General features: G+C 51.2%; 1 protein-coding gene across 2 annotated transcripts; it reads right to left on the minus strand.

Moving 5' to 3' along the window:
* Positions 1 to 90: 90 nt before the first annotated feature.
* On the minus strand, positions 91 to 22550 carry Slc13a2 (solute carrier family 13 member 2). 2 transcript variants are annotated; one of them, XM_027924541.1, is made up of 12 exons: positions 22449 to 22550; positions 7856 to 7984; positions 6669 to 6805; positions 6361 to 6560; positions 5524 to 5704; positions 5276 to 5398; positions 3428 to 3646; positions 3138 to 3226; positions 2753 to 2874; positions 1502 to 1663; positions 755 to 892; positions 91 to 252 (listed from the first exon to the last, which is right to left on the minus strand). In XM_027924541.1, the coding sequence occupies exons 1-12, from the start codon at positions 22548 to 22550 to the stop codon at positions 91 to 93; spliced, it is 1764 nt and encodes a 587-aa protein (XP_027780342.1). The 2 variants fall into 2 exon arrangements, with proteins under 2 accessions (XP_027780342.1, XP_027780343.1); XM_027924542.1 differs by having other exon boundaries at positions 6669 to 6801; positions 7855 to 7984.
* Between the last annotated feature and the right edge of the window lie 4906 nt (positions 22551 to 27456).

Raw genomic sequence — 27456 nt, forward strand, 5'->3', positions numbered from 1 at the left:
CAGGGCTTAGAACTTGGAGTGTCCTCTCATGGCTCAGAGGAAATGGGACGGGGTGGGATTTTCCTGGGCATGGCTAGGCGGCACCCCAATCTAGGGGCCTGGCGTGGTGGTGTTGAGAAGGCATTGGGTTGTGGTATTGAATTGGGCCCAGAAAGGGAAAGTGTGCAGGTCAAAGATGGGGATGGCCCAGCTGTTGATGGCTAGCGTGATGACCAGCACTCCAATGATGTTGAGCAGGAATCCTGCCCGGGCCTGGTGGGAAGAGAGCCAGTTCGACTAAGCAGATACTGAGCAGCACCATTAAGTACCTCTCAAGTGTTCAGGGGTGCTCTGAGCCCTTCCAATAGCAAAACTCTGGGAAGTCCTTCTTGTGATCTAGCCCGCAGGGCTCAGCAACTTTCTTGCTATTTTCTTGACTCCCAGGGCTAACGGGGAAAAGGGGGCTCCTCATGAGCTGCAAACCTAGGCCTTGTTTTCTCTGAGTTCATCTCCCTAGTATGGGTACTCCAGGCCCTCTGGATCTTCCGCATGTCCCCCACTTCCTTCCCTCTCTCATGGCCCAGGGCTGGAAGTGCTTGAAGAGGTTCCAACTGAGGGGTCCTGTCCCTAGTCTCCCCTGCTGTCCCCTCACCCCCGAGGGTCCCACTCTCAGCTTGGAGACTCTCAGTGCCTTTCAGCCTTCTTTGTGGCCCAAGAAGTTGGAAAGACAGGGCCGGAAGGAGTGCTGAGACCTCCAGCCTTGCTTGCCACTCACCATATCTGACACTTTGAGGCCCCCGAAAGAGAAGACGATGGCATTGGGTGGGGTGGCCACGGGCAGCATGAAGGCCAGGGAGGCCGCCAGAGTGCAGGGGAGCATGACATAGAGTGGGTGGAGGCAGATGGCCTGAGCCTGGAGAGGGGACAGTGGGGCAGAGCTGAGCTTGGTCCCCATCCCAGAAGGAAGGTTGTGGCCCCAATTCTCCTGCTTCCCCGGCCTGGGGGACAACCCCAACCCCCTGCACTCTCTCTGGTCATAACCCACCGCTTCTGCCAGAAAGCCCTGGGTGACCTAGGAAAGGCCCCTTGACCTCCCTGGAGGGGATGAGTGTGCTGTGGGGCGTAGTGAGGGGAGGGGCCCATAAAACAGATCTCAAAGGGGCTCAGGAGGTGTCATCAAAGGCTGTGGGAACGCGCCTGGAGAGGAAGGGGCTGGGGACGCTCCAGGGAGCAATTTTACCCCGTCACCTTTGGAATGACCAGAACAGGGCTGGGGCAGGGAGGTGGGCGAGGCCACCTCTGAGCCCCATCAGGATATTCAAGGGGTGATGTCACCAGGGAGGGGGTGAGTCAGGGGCCAGAGGGCCTTGGGGCCCGAGAGCCCAAGAATCTGGGGAAGGGTGAAAGCTCAGGGGTCCTCTGCAGGAAAGAAGAGGAGGCGTGAAGGCAGGTCACTGTGCCCGCAGGCAGAGCCCCTGGTGGGGCAGCCAGGAGGGGTGCCTGGGGGAGAGGTCCAGCTCACCATGGAGGCCAGGATGGGCAGGAAGAGTGTGGTGGTGGCCACATTGCTGGCGCACTCAGTGAAGGTGGCAACCAGGAGACACAGGAGGAAGGCAGTAGCGGGCGGCGGTATACTCTGCAGCGGGACCAGTTTGTCTCCCAGCCACGCAGACAGGCCGGATTTCTGGGTGCAGGAGGGTGGCATTAGGAGACAGGGCTGCCCGGGGCTGCCCCTAGCCCTCTGCTGGGGGCTCTGGGAGGATCCTGCTCCTGCCACATCCCCAAGGTCTTCAGAGTGAAAAACGACTCTGAGGGGAAGACAGGAGCCACCTAGAATCAAGAGGTCCCTTCTGCTGCTCTTGAGGGACGAGGGGAGGGGAGAAGGGCCAGATGAGAAACTAGGAGGACGGGTCCTCAGAAAATCTGGGACTTGAGGGGGGGGGAACTGACTCCTCTCAGGGGGTCACTGGGCCAATTCAGCTTTCTCCCTGTCCCCTCCAGCCTGGTGGGTTGGGGCTGAGGGAACCTTACTCCTGGCAGGAAGGGAGAGTAGTGGGAGGTCTGGGAAGAGGGGGACAGAAGGATGGGCAGTCCACAGGGTGAGAAGAGCTCCCAGGTCTTGTCCCGCCCACATCCGTAATGCCAGCCTGGAAGCGCACTGCACCGGGCGCAGTGGGAGCTGGGACTTTGCCTCATTCCGTGCTGCGGTCTGAAGTGCAGTGCTGGACACGGTGGATGGACGAACTAACTACAGGAGCCCCAAGCACCGATCCCTGACCTGGGGCAGCTGCCTCCTGTCTGCAGTGAATGAGCTCAGCCAGAACAGATGCCCAGGTGCAGTTTCTGGGATTTCCCTCTTAGAGGGAGGCTCTGGAGAAAGATGCCCTGGTCCCCACAGCCTGGCCGGGTGTGATCATGGCGCCCCCTGGTGGCTGCAACCGGCAGACAGTCAATGCCTGGCCAACCACTTGGGTGCTCCAGCTATTGTGTGGCTTGGATAAGGGGCAGGTCGGGGTGGAATTCATTGTCGAGAGCAGGCCCCACCCACCAGTGAAGAGTCTCTCTCTCTCTTTTGGCTCTGAGAACCCCAGTGGGAAGAGGTCGCTGGGGTGGTGTTTCTTCTTCCTTTCCTTGGATGGGACCACCACCTATGTCCCTTTAGCTTCTGCAAACTTTAGGAGCCCCACTGCTGGGCTCCTAAATGGGGATCATGTCTGCCCTCCCACAGGGTTTCCCTCAAACAACCTGGGGAGGGGGCTCGCGGGTCTCTCACCTCACTGCCTTTGGCCAGGGCAAAGCCACCACCCAGCAAGAACACGATATTCCAGGGCATCTTCTCGCTCACTGTCTTCCAGTTGAGGAGGGCGGGAGGGGCCTTCAGCCTCCCTGGTTTTTCTACTCCCCAAGCAGAGAAGGATGGGTCACCCAGAGCCAACCGGCCTCCACTTGGGGGCTCCTGAGTGGGTCCCTTCAGAGCTTAGTGCATGCAGGAGGGAATCCCTCAGTTCTACAATGTTCCAACTTCCTTCCTGAGTCCCTGTGCCCTTGGCAAGTCACCCCAACCTCTCTGGGTTTTGTTGACTCCTGCCAAAGGTGCATTACATGCCTGCAGGCAGGGGCTGACCAGAGACCCTTTCTTGCCCAGTCCAGGTGCTTACCTGGGTTCTGGGTCAGCCCTGGGATCTTGGAGGGCAGGATGAACATAATTATGCTGATGAAGATGGCCACTGTCCCATCGGAGGCCATGCTGTGGGTGGGGCAAGGAGGACAGACTTTGTGGCTCAAGACTGCTCAGACTCACAGGGTGGAGGGGTGGTAGAGAGAAGCCTCTGTCCTCCACCCCCCACCCCAAGAGTGACCTTGTGTTCTGCACTGGGGACTCTGCTCCCTTCCCTCACCTCCCAGCATTAAGCCTCAGGTATGTCTCCTCCTCCCCAACAGCTCTCACCTTTCGCCCTTGTCATTAGGAAAAGCTAGGTTACCCCAGCCTTCAAAGAAACCCGGCTCTCGTGTGAACCACAGCAGCACCAGGGCCACAAAGAGGATGGTGACAGCCTTTTCTGCAAAGCTCATGGGGCCCAGCAGCTTGTGCTCTCTATGGATGACTTGTAAGGCTGCGTCCTTTCGCTCATTTTCCTGTTCTCCAAAGCCAAAATTCTTCCGGAAGCTGTAGGCAGAGGGCAGGAACAGCTCATGAGGCCCTATACCAGGCAGGGAGCCAGGGGCTCTGAGTATCTATGATGTGAAGACTGAAGCCCAGAGAAGTCATTTTGGGGTCACTCCACTAGCCCTGACTCTACTGATGGTTCTGGAGAAGAGCAGAAGACTCAGAGGGGACCATGGCTTACCAGGGGGAGCAGGTTGACTTGTGCTTGTCCCTGCTCCACCTGCCCTTCCTCCAAGGGGTCTCTTTGGCTGGCCTAGTAGGACCTAGTGGCTTGGACCCTCTGTCTCCTCCCGGTGCTGACTCACAGCTCCCCTCCTTCACAAGCCTCTCAGAAAATCCTCCTGCTGGCCTCTGGGTGTCCCCTGCCAGCCTGAGCCCCACTGGAATTGTCCTCAGTGGCACAGGAGGCTATAGCCTGTTTCCTTGCACTGCTTATGTAACTTGTGTTGACATTTAACTTTTCACTGGGTAAATCTCACTTGCCTTCTGGACTATGAGTTCTTCAAGGGCAAAGAGCATGCTTTACACATCTTTGACTTCCCCATGGTGCCTGGCACTGTGCTGATGTCTTCAACAACCACCTTGCCTTGTACCAGCCCCCCACCTTAATCCAACCTCCTCATATGTGACCGAGTGATTTGCTGAAAGTATAGCAATGATGCTTACAAACTTGCAATGGCTCCCCTCTGCCTGGGAAGGCAGGGCAAATAACTCAGACCACAGTAGCACTGATACCACCACTCCTGTGCTGTATGCACAGTAGACATCACTAATCAATCCCAGACTTGATTCCAACTGAGTCTTATCAGGGTGTCCAAGGATTTTTAACATAGAACCCCAAAAGTGACTAGGAGTAACTCAGGGTTGCAAATAGGAATGCAACCTTATTACTCTTGACCTCAAGAACAAGCCCTCAAATCTTCACGTGGCTCACAATATCTTCTGCAACCTTCCCCTGCCCGATTCTTGAGTTTTGTGTCCTGATACTCCCCCAACCGCCCCTTTTTCTGTTTTGTGTTTCAGACCCACAGAGCCAGAGTCCCTCCAAATGCACAGGCTCTTCCTTGCCTCTATGCTTTGGAATGTGTTGATCTGTTCTCTACTTGACTGATTTTAGTCCTGCAAGAGTGGGCTCAGACATTGTCTCTTTGAGAAGCATCTTAGAGTATCCACTACCAGAAGCACTTCATCCTCTGTCATGGTCTCCACCATATCATCATCCATCAAGGATTTGCCAAATGCCCATCAGTATTCTCAGCACTTAGCACAGGCTCCAAGCATGCAGTCGGAACATAACAAATGCTTCTACAATTGTCATGTTCCTTAAGCACTTATCCAAGGACTGTGGAGCATTAGGGGAAGGGCCTGGTATGGGCATCAGGAGACCTACTTTTCAATCCCAGCACTGAAAAATCTAGTGGCGACCACCCCCAAGACAGTGCTCATCTACCAACTTAGGTAACATCATCCACTAAGCAATTCCCTCAAATAGGAGGTCAAGTGCACAGAGGGGCCTTGGGAGAAAGAGCCTTCTCAAGGGCTCTGTCATTTTTCACATCTGGACCCCACCAGAAGCTCCCAGGGGTACAGATAAAGACCTGGGCATCTCTTATTCACTCCACCACTTACTTGAAACCCAGGAAGAGGACCTGAAGCCAAAGCCAAGCCAGAATCAGCAAGATGACCATGGTGGGGAAGGCAAAGCCGAACCAGGAGGCAAAGTTCACCACGTTAGGGTTTTGGGGGAAGATCCTGAAGGGGACATAGGCTGCTGTGTGACATTGCCACAGCAACTGCCCAGCCCCAATTGCCTCCCAGGGAGAGCTCAGGCCTCCCCTACCCCATCCCTGTCATGCCTCCTGCCCTCAGTCACTCACGAGGAGACCTGGCCTTGCAGCACTAGGTTGGGTGTGGTGCCAGTCAGTGTGGCGATGCCCCCGATGCTGGCCGAGTAGCAGACGCACAGGCTCATGCACTGCGTGAAGCGGATCTGTTCTTGAGTTTTCTGTATTTTTGGCTTTGAAGGAGCAGCGGCGACAGGGGTGGCCTGCCCGTTATCTGAGGAATAAGAGAAAGTTCAGGTTGGGACAGGCATAGGGACAGCTTCGGGGAACATGGTTGAGGCTCCATGGCCCCCAGGGTACCTTGTCAGTGGACAGCCTAGACCTGGGCTGGGAGGAGGACAGAAGCTGTTCCTAGGTCTGAGTGGGCCCAGAATTCCCTGGAGCCTCAGGCTGAGAGTACCTTTAGACACCATCTGGTCCATCCTCTCTTGAGAGAGGGAACTGAGGCACAGAGAAGAGAAAAGGATTATCCAAACAAGGCAGGGATGGCGCCTAGGGCACTGCCTGCCCACCCAGGCTCCAGCTCTCTTCTCCTAGGGTGACCACGCCTCTTGGATTGCCCAGGACTGACTGAGGGTATTCCTAGCACATGGGTCAAGACCTATTTTATTTTGAAAACTTCATTGCAGTACTAAGGATCAAACCAGGGCTTGAGCGGCTCTACCATTTATCTCCACCCCTAGCCCATGGGTCTTGGGATTGTAAAACCAGGAAAGTTCTAGGCAATCCCGATCAAGCTGGTCACTGTGCCTCTCAATTCCCTCTTCTCTCCACAAAGGCTCCAAGATGACCACCCTTGGGGAAGGATGGCCTCTCAGATCTTCCCCAAGAACTGAGTGGTTGGGGTAGGGCCTGCCTCTTCTCTCTCACCAAGCTTGGTCACCTCCTTCTTGGAATTTGGTTCCTGGAGCTCGAAGGTAGGGTTGTCAGTCCCCTCCTCGATGTCCTTGGGTGTGCCATGCAGCTGCTCCAGGACAGCATGCGCAATGGGCACCATCATGGCCGTGGTGGCTGTGTTGCTGATCCACATGGACAGGAAGGCAGTGACCAGCATGAAGCCCAGGAGTAGCCTAAGGACAAGCAGGTGGACACATTGTCATTCCAGCTCCCCTTCAGGGACTGGGAGCCCTGAGCGCCGCCCGACCCCTATTCTCCTGTCCTGGTTTGTGGGAACTCACAGGGCCGGCCGCACCCCGATGAGGAGGAGCACACTGAGGGCAATGCGTTTGTGCAGGTTCCAGTGCTCCACAGCGATGGCCACGAACAGCCCCCCGATGAACAGGACGTTAGTGTCCTTGAGGTACTCGATGCAGACCTGGTGGGCAGGGATGGGACTGAAACCACAGGTAGACCTGGGGTCTCCCACGATGCTCCTGTGCTTTTAGGGTGCAGTCACTAACGTCCCTGCAGACTGGCTCTCCCCTGAGTTTTCGGGACTAAATGGAAATGGCCTTTGGATCATCTGCCATTTGATATTAACCAGGTTCCCCTGTTCTTGCCAAAATCACTCTTTGTCCCCTCAGGATGACTGGGCGACAATCTAGCCTGATCCTGCTCATCGTTCAAGCCACAGATTGGGAAATGAAAATAATTTTATGCTCTTTCTAGAAAGCAGAGCAGTGGTTTTCTACAAGTGGCCATCAGATGAACTCACCATCCTCACCATCAAATGCAACTTGCTAGAAATGAAACCACTCTCACCTACTAAATCAGAAACTCAGGGGCGGACCCAGCCCTCCAGGGGTTTCTGGTGCTCTTTCACGTTCAAGAACGTCTGAATCAGGAGTATAAAGCCCACCCTCTCTATCTGTGGGTTCTGCACCAACCTTGAATGGAAAACATTAAAAAACAAAAAAAACAAACTCAACTATACCCCACCCCATCATTATTCCCTAAACAATACAGCAGAACAACTATTGACATTGATTTAGGTATTATAAGTAATCTAAAGACAAACTTAAAATATAAGGAGGATGTGCATATGTTATATGCAAACGCTATGCCATTTTGTATAAGGGACTGGAGCATCCTGGGACTTGGGTATCATGAGGTCCTGGAGCCAATCCCTTGTGGATAATGACAAACTCTTTTACGGATTCTCAGGGCCCTTTTCCTGACCAGGCCCTCAACCTCCTTGGCAAATCTCATCACTCTGGCTTTTAATGATCTTTCCTCATCAGCCACACACATTTCTAGGATGCTCTCCTTGGCCTCTCCCTAGTTCCTCTCTCACTGTTCTCTGGCCTGTCAAGCAGCGGCATGCACACCGCCTGCAGTGAGGCTCCCTTGGTTACCAGGGCTCTCGAGAAACCCATGCCCTCTCCCTGGGATCCCTTCCTCCTACGAATGGATGGGTGGGGCTCACCTCAGAGGCATCCAGGATACCCATCATGGGGAACAGGATGATGGGGAAGAGGGCAGTGACGGCCAGGGGCAGAGCCTCGGTGCACCAGAAGAGCGCCATGAGGATGATGGTATAGGCACAGTAGGCTTCCTGTGGGCGGGAGGGGAGCAGCAGAGCTGATGGAGGGGGCAGGGGTGCGTCCCCTTCTGTCCCCAAGAGAAACCAGGTAATCCGTCACAGCATGGCGGGTGGGGTGCCTGCAAAACCCATGAGTCCCAAACCCAAGGTCCCAGTTTCAGATAGAAATGAAAAAATAAAGCAAGGCACTCACCACCTTGTCTTTGACCTTGGTGGCCCAGACATTATCATCCAGTCATACTGAAGAGACTGGAGTTGGCTGTCAGGCCCCATCCAGCCACAGAGGACTGCATGGGGCCCAGGTTAAGGTCCTGAGATGAAATGGGGGCTGACAGAGGAAGAAGTGGGACCTGGGTGATGTGGGCCCCTGCCAGGTCCTCTGGCCTTCCCTATCTCTTATCACAACCTGTGAGAATGTTTCTATTTGTATGATTGGTGTCTCCTCTGCTAGGAGGCAAGCCCCAGGGGGACAGAGTCAGTTTTGTGGCATCTGGATCCTTAGAGCCCAGGACCCAGCAGGCTTTGGAGCGAATCTTGTTCTGGGAAGGTCGGTGGTCTTCTCTGAAGCAACCCTGATCTGGCGGCTGCATTCCACAACTCCAGAGGCATGTTCACATTTATAGACCCCCCTGAAAGGTTTCCCCATCCCTAGGTTGCTCAGGGAATTATGGGGAGACCCTGAAGCATAGTCTTTGGGTACCAGAAGCCTCTCTTCCCTTACCAAGGCCTCCAAGTCAAGAGAAGTTTGACCTCAAGCTTAAGCTGGAGCAGAATGAGGGCCAGACAGTTGGCCCTAGAAGTCAAGGGTCCAGCCTACTTGACAGAGCCTCTCCCAGGGCTGGGGAATCATTAGCCAGAGGAGGCCTCCAGGGAAGGAGGCACCTGCCCTGTTTGCCAAAGAAAGGGGCGTCCTGCAGGGATTATTGGACCACAGGCTGGGAGAAGGGCTCCTCTCTTAGCTGTTCCAATTGCCCCGTTCTTCTCCTTCTCCCCTCCTAGGCTCACTCCTTGGCACCTCATTCCCTTAGTACCCTGAAGCTTGGCAAAGGTCCCTTAGGGTAGGGGTAGGGGGTTCCCTGGGGGAACAGGAAGAAGCTGTTTATTGAACAACTCTTAAGAGCTGGGTGTCAAACAAGAGTCATTAAGGAGGGTGTGGTGGTCCCACTTTATGGATGAGCTCCGAGAGTGAAGTGGCTTGCTCAAGGTCCCAGAGCTAAGGAGTGGCAGAGCCAGGATGGGATAGGGCATCTGGATTGCCTAAGTCCCAGGGCTTCCCAAGAGCACTTTGCTTGCAGTCATGTAAAGGTTCCCTGGAGCCCCGCAGCACACAGCCCACACAATTGCTCATAGCCCCACTGTGGAGCCGAGCAGGCTCTCTTTGTACTAAACCTCCACCGCATCTCGGCCTGAACACAACCCATCAGCTTCAGGGGTGGGGCCCCTTGACCCTCGACCAGAGATCCACCCCTCACCTCCCCCAGCGGGATTCTGCTGATGCAGGTATTTCTCCAACCGCTTCCTTACCTGCAGTGACTGGCTGGCCAGTCACTTACCCTCCCCTTGGGCTAAGGGCAGACCAACCCCTCTGGACCCTAGTGTTCCCCCCACTTAGCTAGAACTATCTGGCCACAGGCAGGAGGAGAGCTGGGGCAAATTGCCCTGCATTGATCCCAGGAAAAAGCTCTGCAGAGGAATCGTGAGACCACTCTGCCAGGCATAGTGATGTATGTGCTTCAAAGGCTTTTAAAATTCACACTTAGATGCTCTGTGAGGTGCTGGGTATTGTCCCCATTTGATAAGAGACAGGTGAAAATAAATCAGGCAGATGTCTCAAAGCCACCACCGTGGTGGTGCAACCAGCTATTTGGGAGACTGAGTAAGCCTGGGCAACTCAGTGAGACCTTGTACCAAAACTTAAAAAAAAAATTAAACGGCTGGGGATGTAGCGCAGTGGTAGAGTGCTTGCCCAGCATGCACCTGGGTTCCATCCACAGAACTGAAAAAAAAAATTGCACAAATATAAAGCAAATAGACTGGGCCATCTTGTTCTTAGGGCCCAGCTTCTACCCTGAACTCAAGGCCTCCCATCTGAAGGTGTCCTCAGCCTCAGGCTGTGACGGGTAGGGTGTAGAGGGGATAAGCTGGGGCTCTGTATCTAAACAGAACTATCTTTCCAGGACCTGCCACTTCTGTTGCCTGCCTCTGTCAAGGCATGTCACTTTATTTATTTATTTATTTTTGAGATGGGAGGGGGTGTCTCACTATGTTGCCCAGATTGGCCTCAAACTCCTGGACTCCAGTGATCCTCTTGCCTCAGCCTCCTGAGTAGCCGGGACTACATGTACTTGCCACCATGCCTGGCTAAGGTGCTTCACTTTTGAGACCCCATTTCCACACTGTAAAGGAAGTTGTTAATAATCAAACTTGCCCCTGTGACTCCAGCATGTTTAAAGTCTTTATTTTATTTTAATGTGGTGCCGAAGATCGAACCCAGTGCCTCACGCACACTGGGCGAGCGCACTACCACTTGAGCCACATCCCCAACCCTCCAGCATGTTTAACATGTGGTTCCTTTCTGCCACTCCCCCCACCCCCATCTTTTTTTTTTTTTTTTGCAGTACTGGGGATTGAACCCAGGGCCTCATGCATGCCAGATATGTGCTCTACCACTGAGCCACACATCCCCACTCCCTCTCTTTTTACAACTATGCTGGGTCCCTCTCTAAAACCTGTCTCATATTCTATCCTGAAGCCTTCCCTGACCCTGGTGGCTTTGGCCCTGTGTCCCCACCCGGCCTCCAGGGCAGTCTGTCAAGCCATAGACTTATTTGCTGACTTGTTCTTCTTGGATCATGGGGCATGGAATTCTGAGGATCCATGAAATTAGATGCGAAAAACTAATCCATCTATTCATTAGTATCCAACCAAGGCTATGAACATAGGTCACAAAGTCCCAGTACAGACTGTCCTTGGTTTACAAATGGTTGGGTTTATAATTTTTCAACTTTATAATGCTGTAAAAGTGATAAGCAGCTGGGAGTGGTGGTGCATGTCTGTCATCTCAGCCCTTTGGGAGGTTGAGGAAGGAAAAATCACCAAGTTCGAGGCCAGCCTGGGCAATTTAGGGAAACCCTGTCTCAATCAACAAATCAACCAAATCCTCCAAAACTAATTAACAACAAAAGGGCTGGGGATGGAGCTCAGGAGCAGAGCCGTTGCTTAGCATGCAAGAGGCCTTGGGTTCAATTCCTAGTATAGGAAAAAGAAAAGGGGCGGGGGTGGGGGATAAGCATTCAGCAGAAGCTCTGCTTTCCTGTACATCAACTATTAACCATTCATCAGTGGTGAGTGCCCACACTACGGTCCTGCTTCTCACTCTCAGTGCAGTATTTAATAATTACATGAACAATTCAACACTCTTAATACAAAATAGGTTTCGTGTTAGACAATTTTGCTCAGCTGTAGTCTAATGGAAGTGTTCTGAGCACATTCAAGGTAGGTGAGGCTAAGCTCTGACGTTTTATAGGTTAGATGTATTAAATGCTTTTTCAACTTGAGATGCTTTCAATTTAATGTCAGGTTTATTGGAACATAATCCCATTATAAATCAAGGCACAGCGATGCTATTTACTTTTTTTTTTTTTTTTGGTACTGGGGATTGATTCCAGGGGCGCTTAACAACTGAGCCACACCCCAGCCCTATTTTGTATTTTATTTAGAGACAGGGTCTCACTGAGTTGCTTAGTGCCTTGCTGTTGCTGAGGCTGGCTTTGAACTTGTGATCCTCCTACCTCCACCTCCTGAGCTGCTGGGATTACAGGCGTGCTCCACTGTGCCCAGCCTATGCTGTTAACTTTTTCTTTTCTTTTTGCGGTACAGGGGATCCAACTCAGAGTTTTACACATGCTGGGCAAGCACTGAGCTACTTCCCCAGCCCTTTTTTTTTTTTTTTTTAATTTTAAGATGGGATTTTGTTAAATTGCCCAGGCTGGCTTCAAATTTGTGACTCTCCAGCCTCCTGAGTAGCTGGGATTACAAGCACTGTTTATAGTATTATTGGTGACTTTGTTACAGAGGTTTTTCTTTTTTCATTTCTTTCTTGCTTTTTATGAGACAGAGATTTGCCATGTTCCCCAGACTGGCCTGCAACTCCTGTACTCAAGCAATCCTCCTGCCTCAGCCTCCCAAATAGCTGGGACTATAGGTGTGCCCAGCTCTTACAAATATTTTATTGTGGCTGTCGGATATTGAATACTTGCCCAGATCAGTTGTTGTAGTTATCTCAGAATATATCTCCATACGTTGTTTATACAGATTGCTATCTGACATTATGGTAGTTATTATACCAATGCTAGATCTTTCTAATGCACTGATAAGGAAGCACATATACCTCTGAATTGCGATGTCTGTTTCCATGATTTGATAACCATATTTCAAAATAATAGGATTCCTTTTAAGTCTACACATTTTATTTTATGCATTTCAAAGCAATATTTGGAGGAGGGAAGCTGAGACTCAGCGAGGCTCCGCCGTGCCTGTTAAGCTGGGAGGATCTGGGCTCCAGGTTGGGGAGCTGACAGTATTCTGAGAGTCCCCCTGGGTCAGGTAATGGCCCCTTGTGCACTCCTGAAGGACAGAGCACTGGGGATCCTTTCTTCTTGGTCCCACACATGTCTGATTTCAAGGTCAGTTTCCTCTGCCCTAGAGGTGGGGATTCAGGATCAGCCTGTCCTCCAGGCCTGGTGCTCTCTGCCTTGCAGCCTGGCTTTATGGAACTTGAGCTGGCCAAGTTCATCTGGTAGCCCATGGCCAGCAGCTCTCCAGGACTGATACACTACACGAGTTCAAGGGCGCTGTTCACATTTGGAGTTGTGCAAGGAACAGCCTATACTGCTGCCTGCAGCCTCCTCCCCTGGAGCTCAGAAACCAGCGGAGAAGAGTCTTCTCCTGGGGGTTGTTGCTCTTGCTTCTGCCTGTCACTGCCTCCTGCTTCCCCGTGCCAGTTGTTCCTCGGTTGTAGCATGTGAACATTTATCTTCTCAGTGTCTTCTCACTGTATGGAAGATTGAATGCAGGGCCTCACACATGCTAGGCAAGCGCTCTGCCCCTGAGCCACATCCCAGCCCAGTGTCTGTCTCTGAGCTCCCGAGGACAGGAGCACAGTCTCTGGGTCTCTCCCCTCCCTTCTTTGTTGGCCTTGGCCCCTCCTTTCACACTTGTGCTTCTCCCCATCCTTGGACGTTCATAGCCCCCTTGTCCCCACCTCCATACAGTCCCTGCTGCTGGAGGCCCTGGGACTGGGGTGGGGGAATGGAGTTGGGCCTCTGGCCTGTTCATCAGCCACTCACTCCACAAGCACCCTCCCTGGGTCTGGCTGGTTCAGCCCCTCACACACTCCCATGTATTTTATTTTTTCTTCAACTGTGGGCCTCTAGTCTGATCTAAGGCCCAGCCTCTGTCACCAAGACTCTTGTAAAAGTCTCCTCATCCATCTGTCTGTTTGCTCTCTTATCCCTGAAATCACTTCTCCTTGCTGGATCCAGTGATCTCAAGGCACAAATCTATTTAATTTGCATCCCTCTCCCTCAGCACCACAGCCACTCACCTTGAAGCAGCTCAGATCCCTTCAGTGGCTCCTGCTGCTTTCAGGTACCAAAGTTCAGGACTGGTCTCCGCCTCCTGTCTTTTTTCCCTCTCTCCTTGGTGCTGGGGATTGAACTTAGTGCCTCTCACATGCTTTCACTCTCTACCACTGAGCCACATCCCCATCTCTGTGGGCCGTGGGCCTTAAAACCTCCCTCCTTGCTGTCTCTGCTCTGGCCACACTGGTCCTCTTTGAGTTCCTCCATCCTTTCTCTGGCCACAGGGCCTTTGCACATCATTTCCTTTCTCTAGACCTCTCTTGTCTCCCTACTTCACCTAATTTAGTTGACATCTACAACCTTTTTTTTTTTTTTTTTTTTTTTTTTTGTAGAACTGGGAATTGAACCCAAGGCTTCATGCATGCCAGGCAGGCACTCTGTCACTAAGCTATATCCCCAGCCCCTCTACTCAGGCTTAAGATCTCAGCTCAAACCTTCCTTCTCCAGGGAAACTTGGCTTCCAGGCTGGGGTAGATTCCCCATTTTTCACATTCTAAGTTCTGGTACCTCTTCTGCACAGTGGTTATCGCAACCTATAATCAACATTGTTTTATGAACTAAATGATAAGCATCAATTTTTATTGCTAGGCTGTGCCCTCTGGGGTCTGAGCCCCTTTCTGCTCATTCCAGCAGGGAGCCTGGCATCTTTGCAATAGAGCTAGCATCCTGAATGACTGAGTGAATGAATGCAGGCCCTCAGGAGAGAGACATTAGTCAGGCCCAGTTGTGCCCCCAGGCAGTCTAAGTGTGTGTAGCCTGGTCTGCAGAACCTGGCTGGGTGGGCTGTCAACAGTGGACAGAAAAGGGTCCCCAAACCCTAAGGCTGACAACATGCTTCTTTTCCAATGGGAAAGTACACATCGGGAGTCAAAAAAAAAACCACCCTGAGTGCCCAGGCCCAGATTTATTACTGTGTGTTTTTGGACAAATTACTTAACCTCTCTTGATTTTCTTTTATTTCTTTTTTTTCCCCTAAGAAATACACAGCCTTTCCAGCTGTACACACATGTATCCCCTTTATATAGTTACAAATAGAAATAAGAGAAACACTGACCTGACTGGGAGAGTAAAAAAAGTAAAGGAATAACAGATGTGAATGTGCAGAAATAGGTTATAAGGCATTGCATCCCCTGACCAAATAACAAGGCTGGCGTTGGGAGTGCAACATGCTCCTGGACTTCAGGGAATCAGGATGCATGAGCACAGATGGAAATGAATGCACCAGAGAATCCAGGGCAGACTCTGGACCCTGGGTGAGCGGCCGATGTGGGCAAGGTCAAAGAATGCGGATATCACGGGCTGTGACTGTCAGGCAGAAGCAAATACACCCACAGTCTCAAGGTGTCACAGCTTACTTCTCCTGGTGATTGAAGGTTAACCCAGGGTGGGAATGGACTGGCACACAGCAGGCCTCTCCCGCTGGCCCTCTGCCCCTGAAAGCGGGGATGCGGCTGGCAATGAGCGTTCCTAGGGCTCAGAAGCAAGGTGGGACACTAGGTGGCATCCTGCCAAGCACCACTGTAAAGGAGAGACGAGAAGGGTGGGTGCCCAGAGGAGAAGGACTTCCTCCCTGAGTCTCCTTCCATTTGGGCTGAAGAGGGGGTTCAAGAAAGGGGTAGCTGAGTGGGTGCTGAGGGATGAGTAGGAGTTCGGTTGGTAGGCAAGAGGGGTTGGGGTGAGGGGGTGAGCACAGAGGAACAGAACACAGCAGAAAAGATCCAGATCCATTCCTGGAAGGGTGTCTACTTGGAAAGAACCTGATGTGCTGACCTAGGACTTTATTGGGAAGATAAAAGCCGGAGTCCTTTGAAGGCTTTAAAGCAGATAGAGTGAAATGGTCAGGCTGGTGTTTTATTAAAAGATTACACAGGGACTGGAGGTGTAGATCAGTGGTAAGGCATGTGGTTAGCATGTGTGAGGCATGAGGCCCTGGATTCAATCCCCAGTATCAAAAACAAAAACACGAAACAGAACCAAAAAAAAAAAAAAAAAAAGAAAGAAAGAAAGAAAAGAGAAAAAACAAAAAGAATCAGGACTGTGGCTCAGTGGTAGAGTGCTCATCTAGCATGTGTGAGGCCCTGGGTTCAATCCCTGGTACAAAACAAAATAAAATTACCCACGAGTTCTCCGATTTGGGGGTTCTTAACCTGTTTTGGGTACCAGGACCCCCCTTGGCAGCTTGATGAAGACTTCAAATTCCTTAGAACAAGTTTTTCTTTTTCTTTAAATATATATTTTAGTTGTCAATAGCCCTTTATTTTTTTTTTAATTTATTGATATACAGTGCTAAGAATCAAACCCAGTGCCTCACACATGCTAGGCAAGTGCTGTACTACTGAGCACCCCAGCCCCAGCCCTAGAACAAGTTTTTAAAATGCAGTAAGTAAAACAGATAGGCCTATAAAGAGATGACCGTATTGGAATCCAGCTATTAAATTATGAAAAGAAAAAAAAAAAAATGCTGGCAGGATGACATCCTTTCCAGGCAGATGTCAAATGCCTGATACCTTTGAGGACTGAATATACAAAGGGGACAATGGTCGATTCACTTATAAAAATGGGTCCCACTGTCTCCACAGCAACCCGCTCAGAAGCCAAACCGCAACTCCAGCAGCAGGTGGCCCTCAACAGTTGGGATTTGTTCAGATTGCCAACTCCCCTTGGTTTTGCTCCCCCCCCACCACATCCTTCTCTCACTTCCAACTCTGCCCAACCCCCAGAAAGCCAAATATGCTCTCCTGACCAGTCTGGGGGTTACCCTGCTCTACTTAGCCCGCCATCTCCTCCCTGCTGGGCACACTTGAAGCTGGCCCTTTCCTCCTCTGGTTCAGAAGTGTTCCCACCCCCCTCCCTGCCCATCCTGGGTCTCTGCCAAACGCAGGCGATGACGGCTGGCTCCTCCAATCCTTTCTCACTTGGGTGGACTCTGTTTATTTCTGCTCCTCAATGCAAAGGACTTTGTTGCATCATCTTCTGCTCCGAGAGAGGGGATGGAATTTCTTTCCTCCTTCCTTTCTTTTCTTTTTGGAGATCAGGTCTCACCATGTTGCTCAGGCAGGCTTTGAACTCCTAGGCTCGAATGATCCCACTGCCTCAGCTTCCCGAGTAGAGTAGCCGGGACTGAGACAATGGATTTCTGAGTGTCAGAAATAACAAAGGCTGGGGGAAGATTCCTGACATCACAGTTTGGGCCACAGCCAGGCTTTCTGTGTCCAGTAAAGAGCCAACGCAAGCTAAGCTGGGGCCCCATGAACACAGCATTCCCACACTCCCCCGCGAATTTGATCCTCACCACAGCCCTGGGCCTCACTGGATTACATCCAGGAAATGTGGCTGTTGAAAATTGTTCCTTCTTTCCCATTCCTGGCTTTCACCTTGGAGCCACTGATAACCAGGGATGTGATTTAGCAATCTGGGGGCAAAGTCCGAGTTGGGGAACCTTCTCTCTCTACTCCAGGGATTCCCCCTGGCCTTGGAGGCTGGCTCCTTCTTCTAGTGCTACTTTCAGGTACCCTAGAGAGGAGGGAACCTATCTCCACACAGCCCCAGGTGCTGCTTGCTTGCATCTGCCCTTGGGGACCATAGCTGCCACTCTGAGGGGATGACCAGACATGCCTTCCTGTTTCACAGGTGGGAACATCTGAGGCCCTCAAGTGGACAACAGCCCATCAGAACAGAACTGTGGAGAAGTGAGGCATATATATGGAGCCTGAGGCCCGTTGGTGTTTCCCGGGGGACCCGGAATGCAACAAGAGGCAGAGCGTGGAGGGAGCTGGAGGTGACGAAGCCTGGAGGTGGGCACTCTGGGTGTGGAGGATGTGTTGTCTCATCTTCACAAGAAACAGCCCCTTAGAGGTGAGAGGGGTGGAGAGGCTTGGCAAGGTTGCAGGCTGCATGTGGTCTTGACTATATTTGAATCCACATCTTATCTGATTCCAAAATGCATACTTGGTTTTCTGGACTCTGCTTTCATCCACCAAGAGCCAGAAAGTCTCAAAAGATAGAGGGTCCAAATTCCTCATACAGTCTTCCGGTCCATAGTGAGTCATCTAGAGAGTCCTGTGCCCTTTGGGGTTCAGGAATAGCTGGCAGGAAGGCTCTCTACACAGATATTAATGTCCCCATGTCCCCATGTCCTGTTCTTGTCTTTCTAGGCGTGCGGGTAGTTCAGATGAAGAACTTCCATCATCTTCTGTTTTCACTATAACTCAATCATGATTTCTGCTGAGCTCTTGTCTGCCCAACACTGTGCCCTAGGGAGACTGTCTTTTTTAAGTATCTTTGGGAGTCTGACTTTACAGATGGTCCCTTTGAGTCTCAGGAGGCATTTGCTATTTTTAATTTTTATTTGTTTAATTTTGCTCTACAGGGATGTCCCTCTACGACTGTGTTGCATCTCCAGCCCATTTTCTTTTTTTATTTTGAGACAGGGTCTTGCTAAGTTTCCCAGGTTGGCCTCAAACTTGTGTGCACCACCACACCCAACTGCATTTTTGACTCTTAACTTACTAGCCGTTTGATCCTGGAGCAAATCATTTACCATTCATAGCATAAGATCTCCGCTCCTTCCCCTGGCCTTGCAGGACATTGGCTGTCCTCTCCCTCCATCTCTAACCTTGACTTAAACACTCTGATTCTCTCACTTCAGGCCACCTTGCCAAGCTCGCTCCTGTCCTCAGCCCTTGGTACTTGCTGCATGTTCTGCCCAGACTGCTCTTCACCCAGAGCTGGGCTTGACTGGCTCCTACCTGCCATTCAGGTCTCAGATTGCTGTCTGCCCTTCAAGAGGCTGCCCTCCCTGTGTGCACAGCAGCCCCTCTCTGAGTCACAGTCAAAAGGTGCTCTAGTGTTTCCATGGCTTGTATAGCATGTGCTTTCCATATGTCTCCCCACTTTATGCCCCCATGAGGAATGCCCGTTTCGCCAAATTCTCTTCTCCATGCACCTAAATGGTACCCATCACATGGCACTCAGGCCTGGCTTCACCCATAAGGGAAGGGATACATGAATGAATGAATGAATGGAAGGTGCCACACACTGAGGGTGCTTCTGGCTGCAGGGCTGGGGGTGCAGGGAGAACTTTAGAGTCTACTGTCCCCGATTGGCAGGGACCATCAGAGGGGACCAGCATTTAAGGGTTCTGTTGCCATTTCTGCTGTCTCCAGCCCTGCACTTTTCCTCCTGGCCTTCCCTCCACCTGGCCTGCCCCCTACATCTGCCTCTGACCGGAACCTCACTGAACACCACCTGCTTCAGATTCTCCCTCAATTCCATTGGAAGAATTTGCTCCCCCCTCTGAGTTCTGCAGACTTCTTGCTGTATCTCTGTGTGGCATAAACGCCTGTCTCTGGACTGTAAGGAGCTTGAGGACAGAACCTTTGTATTCCTTTCGGGAACCCCTGGCACAGAGCAAGTGGTCCACAGGCTTCTGGAGAGGAAGGATGGCGGAAGGCTTGGGAGGGGGTCACAATGGGGTAACACCCTGCCTCCGTGAACAGCCTCAGCCAGAGACCCCAAGACTAAGTTTCATTCTAGACTTTTATTTTTTTTTTCTAGCTGGAAGTTTAAGCAAATAGCTTTACCACCCTGTGCCTCGGTTTACATGTCTGTAAAACGGGAGATAACAGTAGTAACTCCACTTATGTGGCAATAGTCACACTGAGGCTTTTGTGAGAAATAAGTGAGCTAATACTTTGAGGTGCCTGGCCCAATGCCTAGCACATCAAATATACTCAATAAATGTCAACTATTATTCTGGATGCAGGTCTGAGCCTAGTGTGGGGTTTCTCCTTCCCACATTGGGGGCCAAAGCCTTAGTCTAGAGACTCATTATAGAAAGCAGAGATTCAATGGAAATTCAGAAAAGGGTTCCCTTTGCATTTCTTCATACCTTCATTTCTTCCCTCAAGAAGCATTTTCTGAGCATCTGCTCTGTGACCCTGGGATTCTGCCCAGGTCGAGATGAGGCCACTGCCCGCCTGGGGCCTACATTCTAGTGCAGGAAGTCAGAGGATAAGCAGAAAAGGAAACCAAAAGATTGTTTCAGATAGTGAATGTTCTATGACAAAAAACAGGGGTATGTAATGAAGAGTGGCTGGAAGATCGGAGAGGTTTTCTGAGATGGTCTTAAGTGGAGGCATCTGGGAGAATAGTCCAGGCGGGGCGGAGCAATCTGAGGGGCAGAAAGAAGACTAGATGGCTAGACCTGGAGGTGGAATGTAGGAGGTAGGGCATGGAGTCTAAGGGGTTGGCAGGGGGCAGAGCCTCAGGAAGGTGCTTATTCTGAGAGGTTTGGATTTAATTCCAAGTTTGATGGGAAGCCCACTTGGGGTTGTAGGGTTAGTGACATGATCTTAGGCTTTGAGATCATCCTGACTGCTGGGTGAAGAATGGTCCAGGCAGGGGTAGGACAGGTGAGAAATGACAACATCTCCACCCTGGGATTCCATTCAGAGTACCCATGTCCCCAACTTATGATGGTTCAATTTAATGATTTTCCACTCAGGTTGGTGCAAAATTGACATATATTTGGCAGAAACCGTGCTGGAAGAATTGAATTTTGGTCTTTCCTAGGCTAGCAACATGTGGTCAGGTCCCCTTGGGTGATACAGGGCAGTGTCAGTGAGACATCGCTGCCAGTCAGCCACACAGTTATGAGGGTGTACACCCCTGTTCCACGGTGTCGCTAAGCCAGGATGGGTTGTAGGTTGGGTTCATGAAGTGCGTTTTCAGCTTGGCAATAGTTCAACCTAGGTGGAGTTTATTGGAGGTTACCACATCATAAAGTCGGGTGCATCTGTGGTGTTTTGGGGACAGTGGGTACACAGGGCCTGCTGGTGTGTGTGGACATGGATGGTGAGCCCTCTAGGGTGACTCAAATGAATGAGATGAAATTATCACTTCTGGGGGTGGGGGGGGGGGAGACAGGGACCCTGAGTTTTTGGCTCAGCACAATGAAGGAGCAGGTTGAATCATTTCTTGGTAAGACTGAGGGAAGACCCTGCTGGAGAAGATGGGCACTCAGGGTTTTGATCTGGATGTGGAGACGTGTAGGCTACTTACAGAAAAAATATTCAAGTGGAGAAGCCATCAGGGTTAGTTGAAGAATACAAATGTACAGACCAGGGACTCAGCATAGAGACGCTTTTAAAAGCATGTGAGACACCATAAGGTCACCTGGGGGAGGGGGGAGGGGGAGGGGAAGGGGAGGGGCTGGAGGGGACCCTGGGACACCTCAAGCCTCCAGCATCAGATGGAGGAGGAGCCAGGAAAGGTGAAAGGAAAACCAGAAGGTGTCACAGAAGCCCAGCGATGACAGTGGCAAAAAGAAGGGTGACTGGCTATGATGGAAGCTGCTAAAGGGTAGAGAAAGGTGCAGATGGACTATGTGGTTTGTTTGGTGCCATGGAAGCTGGTGGGGACCTGGGTCTCTGGAGCTGGGAGCTAGTCAATGAAGAAAGTGCAGGTGTGGTGTAGGCAGGGTCTTAGGGTTTGCTGTTGTGAGAGAGAAGAGAGGAAGGAGTGTCTGGAGATGGGATGAGGGAGGGGTCTTGTCTGTTCAAGATGAGAGATATTATGGGATGTTTGTGTGCTGATGGGAGAGAGAGAGATCAGGCGGCGGGGGAGAAATTGACCATGCAGGGGAGACAGGATAATTGTAGGAGCAAAATCTTTGCAAGTGGGTTCCCAGAGCCCCCTCAGAATTAGGACAGGGTAGGCAGTGTCTGGGCCAGCTGTGGGTGGCAGGACCAGCTATACTAAAGGGACAGCTGGGCCTCCTAACACACTGCATTCCCACCAAAAGGCCTGGTTTCTAGCACAGGTTCAGGTTTTCCTGTGGGACCTTGGGAAAATTACTGGATCTTTCTGGGTTGTGCTTCCCCTAGGGTGGTGATGGTGGGGTTATCACACTTGCCTATTTGAAAAATGCATCGGATTGATTCCCAACAGAGACATCACTGGCTTTGACCTGAGAGGAAGTTCGTCTCATAGGTCAGCAGGCTAATTTTAGATTCATAATTCTGCATTTCTTTCCCTACAGAGGAACTCGAAAGGGTACAAAAACCTGGCTCCATGAAACCAGGATCTGTCCTGGGACTTTTGAGTAAATGACTCTACTTTCCCCATCTGTAAAATGGGAAGGTGGGACTTGCTTCATAAAATGGGGACTGGGGTTAGTAGGTACAGGGTGCAGGCCATGAGGTGGGGGCTCAAATGAATGAGATGAAATTATCACTTCTGCTGGGGCTGGGGGAGGAGGCAGGGACCCTGTGCCCCGACTGTGTGCATTGACAGGGGTTCCCCTCTTCCCATTCCCCTCCTCAGCAGACCTAGCCCTTGAGGTTATAGGTCAACTTCTCTTTTTATTTACACCTGTGAAGGCACAGACTACCTGAGGCCAGCTTTCTCCTACTTTCCTTCCTTCCCTCCCAAACCTAGCCACCGATCTCCCTTTTCCTGTCCTCCACACCCACCCCCTGCCCCCAAAGAGCCCAGTGCAGGGACTTGGGTGGGCACGTGGTAGGCAGATGGACTCCATCGGCCTCCTCCTGCATCTCCTTTACAGACAGAATTGGCTTCCTGTTCCCCAAAACAGCAGATTTCAAATGCACCTGATTGATTCACAGGAGACTTCTACTTCTGGGTACCAAGCAAAAGCCCCCTTTGACCTCTTGGACATCAGCCCTCAGGAGGACCAGGAGGTTGTAATGACACTTCCAGGGTAGAGGAGATGAGGAGGCTATGCTGGGTCCTAAGGATGTCCCACCCTGGCCCAGACAGACCCTCCCCTGCCTCCCCTGGAGCTTTCTGTGCCCAGAACCCCAAGTCCTTACCTTACTGGGAACGAGGATGGGCAGAGGCAGCAGAAGGATGGGCAGAAGCAACACAATCAGATAGGAGCGATAGGCCCACAGGCCCTGCCAGCAGGTGGCCATGGTGTGGACCAACTGGAGCTGCCAGAGCCACAGTCTCCAGGAGCCAAGGAACTGAAGGACCAAACAGAAGGCAGAGCCAGTAGGTGGCCCCGGGGCAGGCTTATATAAAGCCAGTTGAGTGTTAACCATTGACCTACCCTGGCAATCACAGTGTTTTTGGAGCCAGGAGGTAGGAGTAAGGAGGAGGGACTTACTGGAGGTGGAAAGATCAGGAAGACTTTGCAAAGACAGGGAGGGGGAAAGGCCAAGGAATAAAAGCTTCAGGTTCCTTCTAGAACTTAAGTCCAGAGTTGGCTCCTGTTTATAGAAGCTGCCGAGGGCTGTCACTGAGAAGGAAGGGTGCTTGGAGAGTCTCCAGCAAGAACCCAAGTCCTCCCTGCCCAGCCTCCCTTTCTTCCCCAAAAGCCAATTCTCAGCTGAGCAATTGACACAGGCCTGGAGTGGGGTCCCTCAGACCCACCTACGGAGGCACCCTGCCCTCCTGGAGCTGCCAGTCTGAGATGGAGAGGCTTGGAGCAAGCCCTTCCCCTCCTTCCAGGTGTCAAGGGAATTGTCAAACTCACCTGTCCTGAAAATTTCAGAGTCACTATGTGACACTGATCTGCTGGCTTGACTCTCAGAAGAGCCTCTTCCTCATTCTGCAATAATTTCTTCCCCTTGCGAGGCTCCAATTAGACACTTCGTGTGTGTTGAGCGTTGATGTGTGGTAGATGGACAATAAAGATTAGTTTCTTTCAGGTTCTTCCTGGTGGCCCCACCCTACCCCCCACTGCCATGGGAGACCAGCAAAGATTGTCTCTTATTTTGAAGACATACTTGATCCCTTCATATATCACCCATCTAGCCACCTAACTAACAAATATTTGCCACCAACTATGCACTATGTGCTCGGTGCTAAGGATACAGAAATTGAAAGGCTAACATTTGTTCAGCATTCAGCACAGGCTTCTTAGTGTACTATTTCATTGACTGTAAAACTACACCATGCGTTAGGTATTAACTATTCTTTTTTTTTTTTACAGAAGGGAAAACTGAGGCCTAAAGACACGGAGTGAGCCAGAATTCGAATGTGCAAGGACACCTGGAGGAGAGGGCGACCAGGCAAAGGCTTAGAGGAGTCTAATTTAGCCACCAGGTGTCAGGGGACAATGTACAAGCAGGGAAGGATGAACTACAGCCTGGAGTTGGCGGTGTGTGTGCGTGCATGTCTGTATGTGTGTGTGTGGGCGCGCACTGCAGGGGGCATGCTGTGCTGTGGAGGAAATTGTGTGTCATCTATTTAGCCAGAAGCTCTGTCTCTTGTTGCCCTCACCCTCCTCATCCACACTGCACACAGTAGGCGCTCGGTTCATGTCCCTGATGATTATCAGAGTGTGGTGATCTAAGTGTGCCAGGATAAGAAGGCAGGGTGTCAGGGAGAGTGTTTCTGGCAGGGAATGCAGTCTGGCACGGGTGCAGAAGTTTGTGAAGTTTAGAGAACAGAAGGTTCTGTGTGGTTGGAATATGAATTTGGGGGGTCAGGATTGAGAATGGATAACCATGGGAGCAGAGTATACAATAGCATGGCTGTTAGACCATGAAGGCATTCCTGGGCCCAGGGGGGTCTGTGTGAGAGAGACCCCCAGGCCCCTGCAGCATGATCATAGAGGCGTGGATGGACCCAGGTTGAGGGCTCCTGGGGTCATCCCCAGGCTGGGTGGGAAGCTACAGTCACACGGGACAGATCAGCCACCCCCAGCCTCACTTAGGTCTTGGCCCCTTCACACCTACACAGCCAGCCTGCCCCTGCTTAGGGCAAAATAAGCAAGATCTAGAAAGCTCCCGAGATACAAAGGGTTTCAGATGGGCAGGACAATACCTTGATTCTATTTTACCTAGGAGAAGGCCTCTCCCATGGCCTGAGGCTCTGGAGGAGCCAAGGGAGCAACCAGGCTGGGCCTCATCCCTCAGGAACAACATTCACTACTTGTAAAATCTGCATCCAATTCAACTAACTCTCCGCATCAACCTGTGAGGTTGGCTCACAGCAGTGAAGTGACTTGTCCAGAGTCGCACAGCATGTGAGTAATTTTGAGAACCCAGATTCATTCCCAAGACTGCCCATGCCCTCCACTCAGCCCTCCATGCTCTGCGCTCCTTTGATGGAACAAGAACAAAACTCAGTGGTTCCCAAATTAGATGACCGCTATTTTCCTGTTATCCCTGGCTTCAAAGTCACAGGCTTTGGGGACCTTTGCTGATTCTTTTTTGAGGCTCAATGTTGGGGGCTATTCCATCATCAGAAGCCAGCTCCCCCTCCATGTTTAATTCATCTCAAAGTCAGTGTCCCGAGGCCAGTGGGAAGCCTCCTACTGTCACACTCCTAGTGAGAACTTGGCCTTTGCCTGGCAATCACAGCCAGGGCCCCACTCTGCCAAGCCTGATTCGATTCTCCAGTTTGCCCCACCCCTTCTTTGATTAGTGCTGGCTCCTGATGGACTATGACCAACTCATGCAGATACACGCTGTCCTTCTTCATTCCTCAGGACTTGGGTTCTTGCTGGAGACTCTCCAAGCACCCTTCCTTCTCCGTGGTAGGTCTCTGTATTATCTCGGGGGAAGTCATAACCAGGAAGCTCCTGCCTTGCACTTTGCTCATTGACCCTCCTGGAAAAGGCCAACAGAGAACAGCTGGAAATCTAGGGGAGAAGAGATGTGCCCAGTCTGCAGGTGCCAGCTTGTCCCCAGAAGTAGATGGCTGATAAGCTGGAGGTAAAGCTGGGGCTGGGGCACAGAGGTAGCTTTTAAGGAGTTCATCCCTAGACATGTGGGGTGGGCATTCAGAGGCTCCTGAGACAACTAGGGTTGAGCAGGCTAGGTCTGGAGCCCACTGGGGCACATCCCAAGCAGTTCAAGAAGGCAGGGATAGATGGGCTTGTTTTCAATTCCTGGTACCCAAAAATTGAATCCAGAGGCCCTTAACCACTGAGCCACGTCCCCAGCCCTTTTAAAAATATTTTATTTAGAGACAGGGTCTCGCTGAGTTGCTTAGCACCTTGCCGTTGCTGAGGCTGGCTTTGAACTTGTGATCCTTCTGCCTCAGCCTCCTGAGCTGCTGGGATTATAGGGAAGCGCTACTGCTCCCAGAGAGATGGATATTCTTGTACCAGGAATGATTTGTAAGATGTGGGACCGTCCAGCCTAGAGGACAGAAGACAAGGTGTAGGGAGAGTTAACAGGTCTTTGATTGAAGAAGAGGCCAGGGATGTGATCAAGGAGACAAAGAGAGGACCAGAAGGCAGCAGGGCTGGGAGGTCACACTGGGACTGTTTTCAAGAAAACCATTCTCCTGCAAAAGAGGTGCCCTCCTCCCAGGAGGCCTGACAGTAGGGAGAGGTGGAGGAGGGGGATGGGCATCTTGCTCACAGCTCTGAGAACCCTGGACCCCAGATCTGACTCCAGGTGCTGGACTGCACCCTCGCCTTTCACGGCCTCTCTCCCTGGCCCACAGTTTGTCTTATATATGTTCATATCCACCACCCCTCCCCCCAACACCTGGCAAAGTGCTCAAACATCCCTACAAGATCCAGTCCTTGCTTTCCGCCTTGGCTCAGCCCTCACCACTTTTGCCTCTGACCCAGCAATAAGCCGGGCTCCACTGTTTTCACATCCTCCTCCGGACTCTGTGTATTCTAAACACACCAAGGAGCTTCTCTTAGGCATGTTGTCCCTGCTCCTCCTCCCCGCTTTATTGGTTCCATCTTGTTTATCTTTCAAGTCTCAGCCTAAGACTGAGCCTCTTTTGTGAACTCTCACTACAGCCTGAATTAGGGCCACTGCTTAGTGCTCTAGATGATCCCCGTCACACCTGTCCCTGCACGTAACACACTGCATTGCATTCTCCTGATCACCTGCCTGGATCCCCCTCTAGACCATAAGCTCCATCAGGGCAGCGACTGTCTGTCTGGCCCTGAGGTGGAGCTGGTACCCAGCAAATATATGTTGAAAGAATGAATGGGCAAATGGAGGGGTAGATGGGTGGATGGAATGCCCATAAGAGAATTGATAAAGATCACACCAGAGAGCCTGCCCCACCGACTAGCATGGTCTGGTCCCTGCAGTTCCAGTTAAGATATACGTGGGGGCTGGGGATGTGGCTCAAGCGGTAGCGTGCTTGCCTGGCATGCATGCGGCCCGGGTTCGATCCTCAGCACCACATACAAAAAAACAAAGATGTTGTGTCCGCCGATAACTAAAAAATAAAATACTAAAAATTCTCTCTCTCCCTCTCTCACTCTCTCTTTAAAAAAAAAAAAAAAAAAGATATACGTGGGCTGTTGCTCAGATAACAAGGTGAAGAAGTGAATGGGTTTTTACCACCATCAAGATGACAATAAGAAGCCTCTTCTCCTAAGTCTCTATGCCCAGCTCTTTTTAAAAATTGCAGTAAAGATGGACACAGTGGAGCACACCTGTGACTCCGGAGGCTGAAGCAGGAAGATTGAAAGTTTGAGGCCAGCCTCAGCAACTTAGTAAAACTCTCAACAACATAATAAATTAAAAAAAAAAAAAAGATAAAAAGGGTTCCTGGGCTGGGGATGTGGCTCAAGCGGTAGCGCGCTCGCCTGGCATGCATGCGGCCCGGGTTCGATCCTCAGCACCACATACAAACAAAGATGTTGTGTCCGCCGAAAATTAAAAAAAATAAATATTAAAAAAAAAATTCTCTCTCTCTGTCTCTCTCTCTCTCTCTTAAAAAAAAAAAAGATAAAAAGGGTTGGGATATAGTTCAGTAGTAGAGCACCTGTATTCAGTCTCCAGTACCCTCCCAAAAGTAACAAAAATACACATAAGAGAACTGTACACATCTTAACCATTTTATGTGTACAATTCAATGCTATAAAGTATATTCACTGTTGTTCAATCA

The sequence above is a fragment of the Marmota flaviventris genome, chromosome 17, assembly GCF_047511675.1.
Source record: "Marmota flaviventris isolate mMarFla1 chromosome 17, mMarFla1.hap1, whole genome shotgun sequence".
NCBI classification, from domain to species: domain Eukaryota; kingdom Metazoa; phylum Chordata; class Mammalia; order Rodentia; family Sciuridae; genus Marmota; species Marmota flaviventris.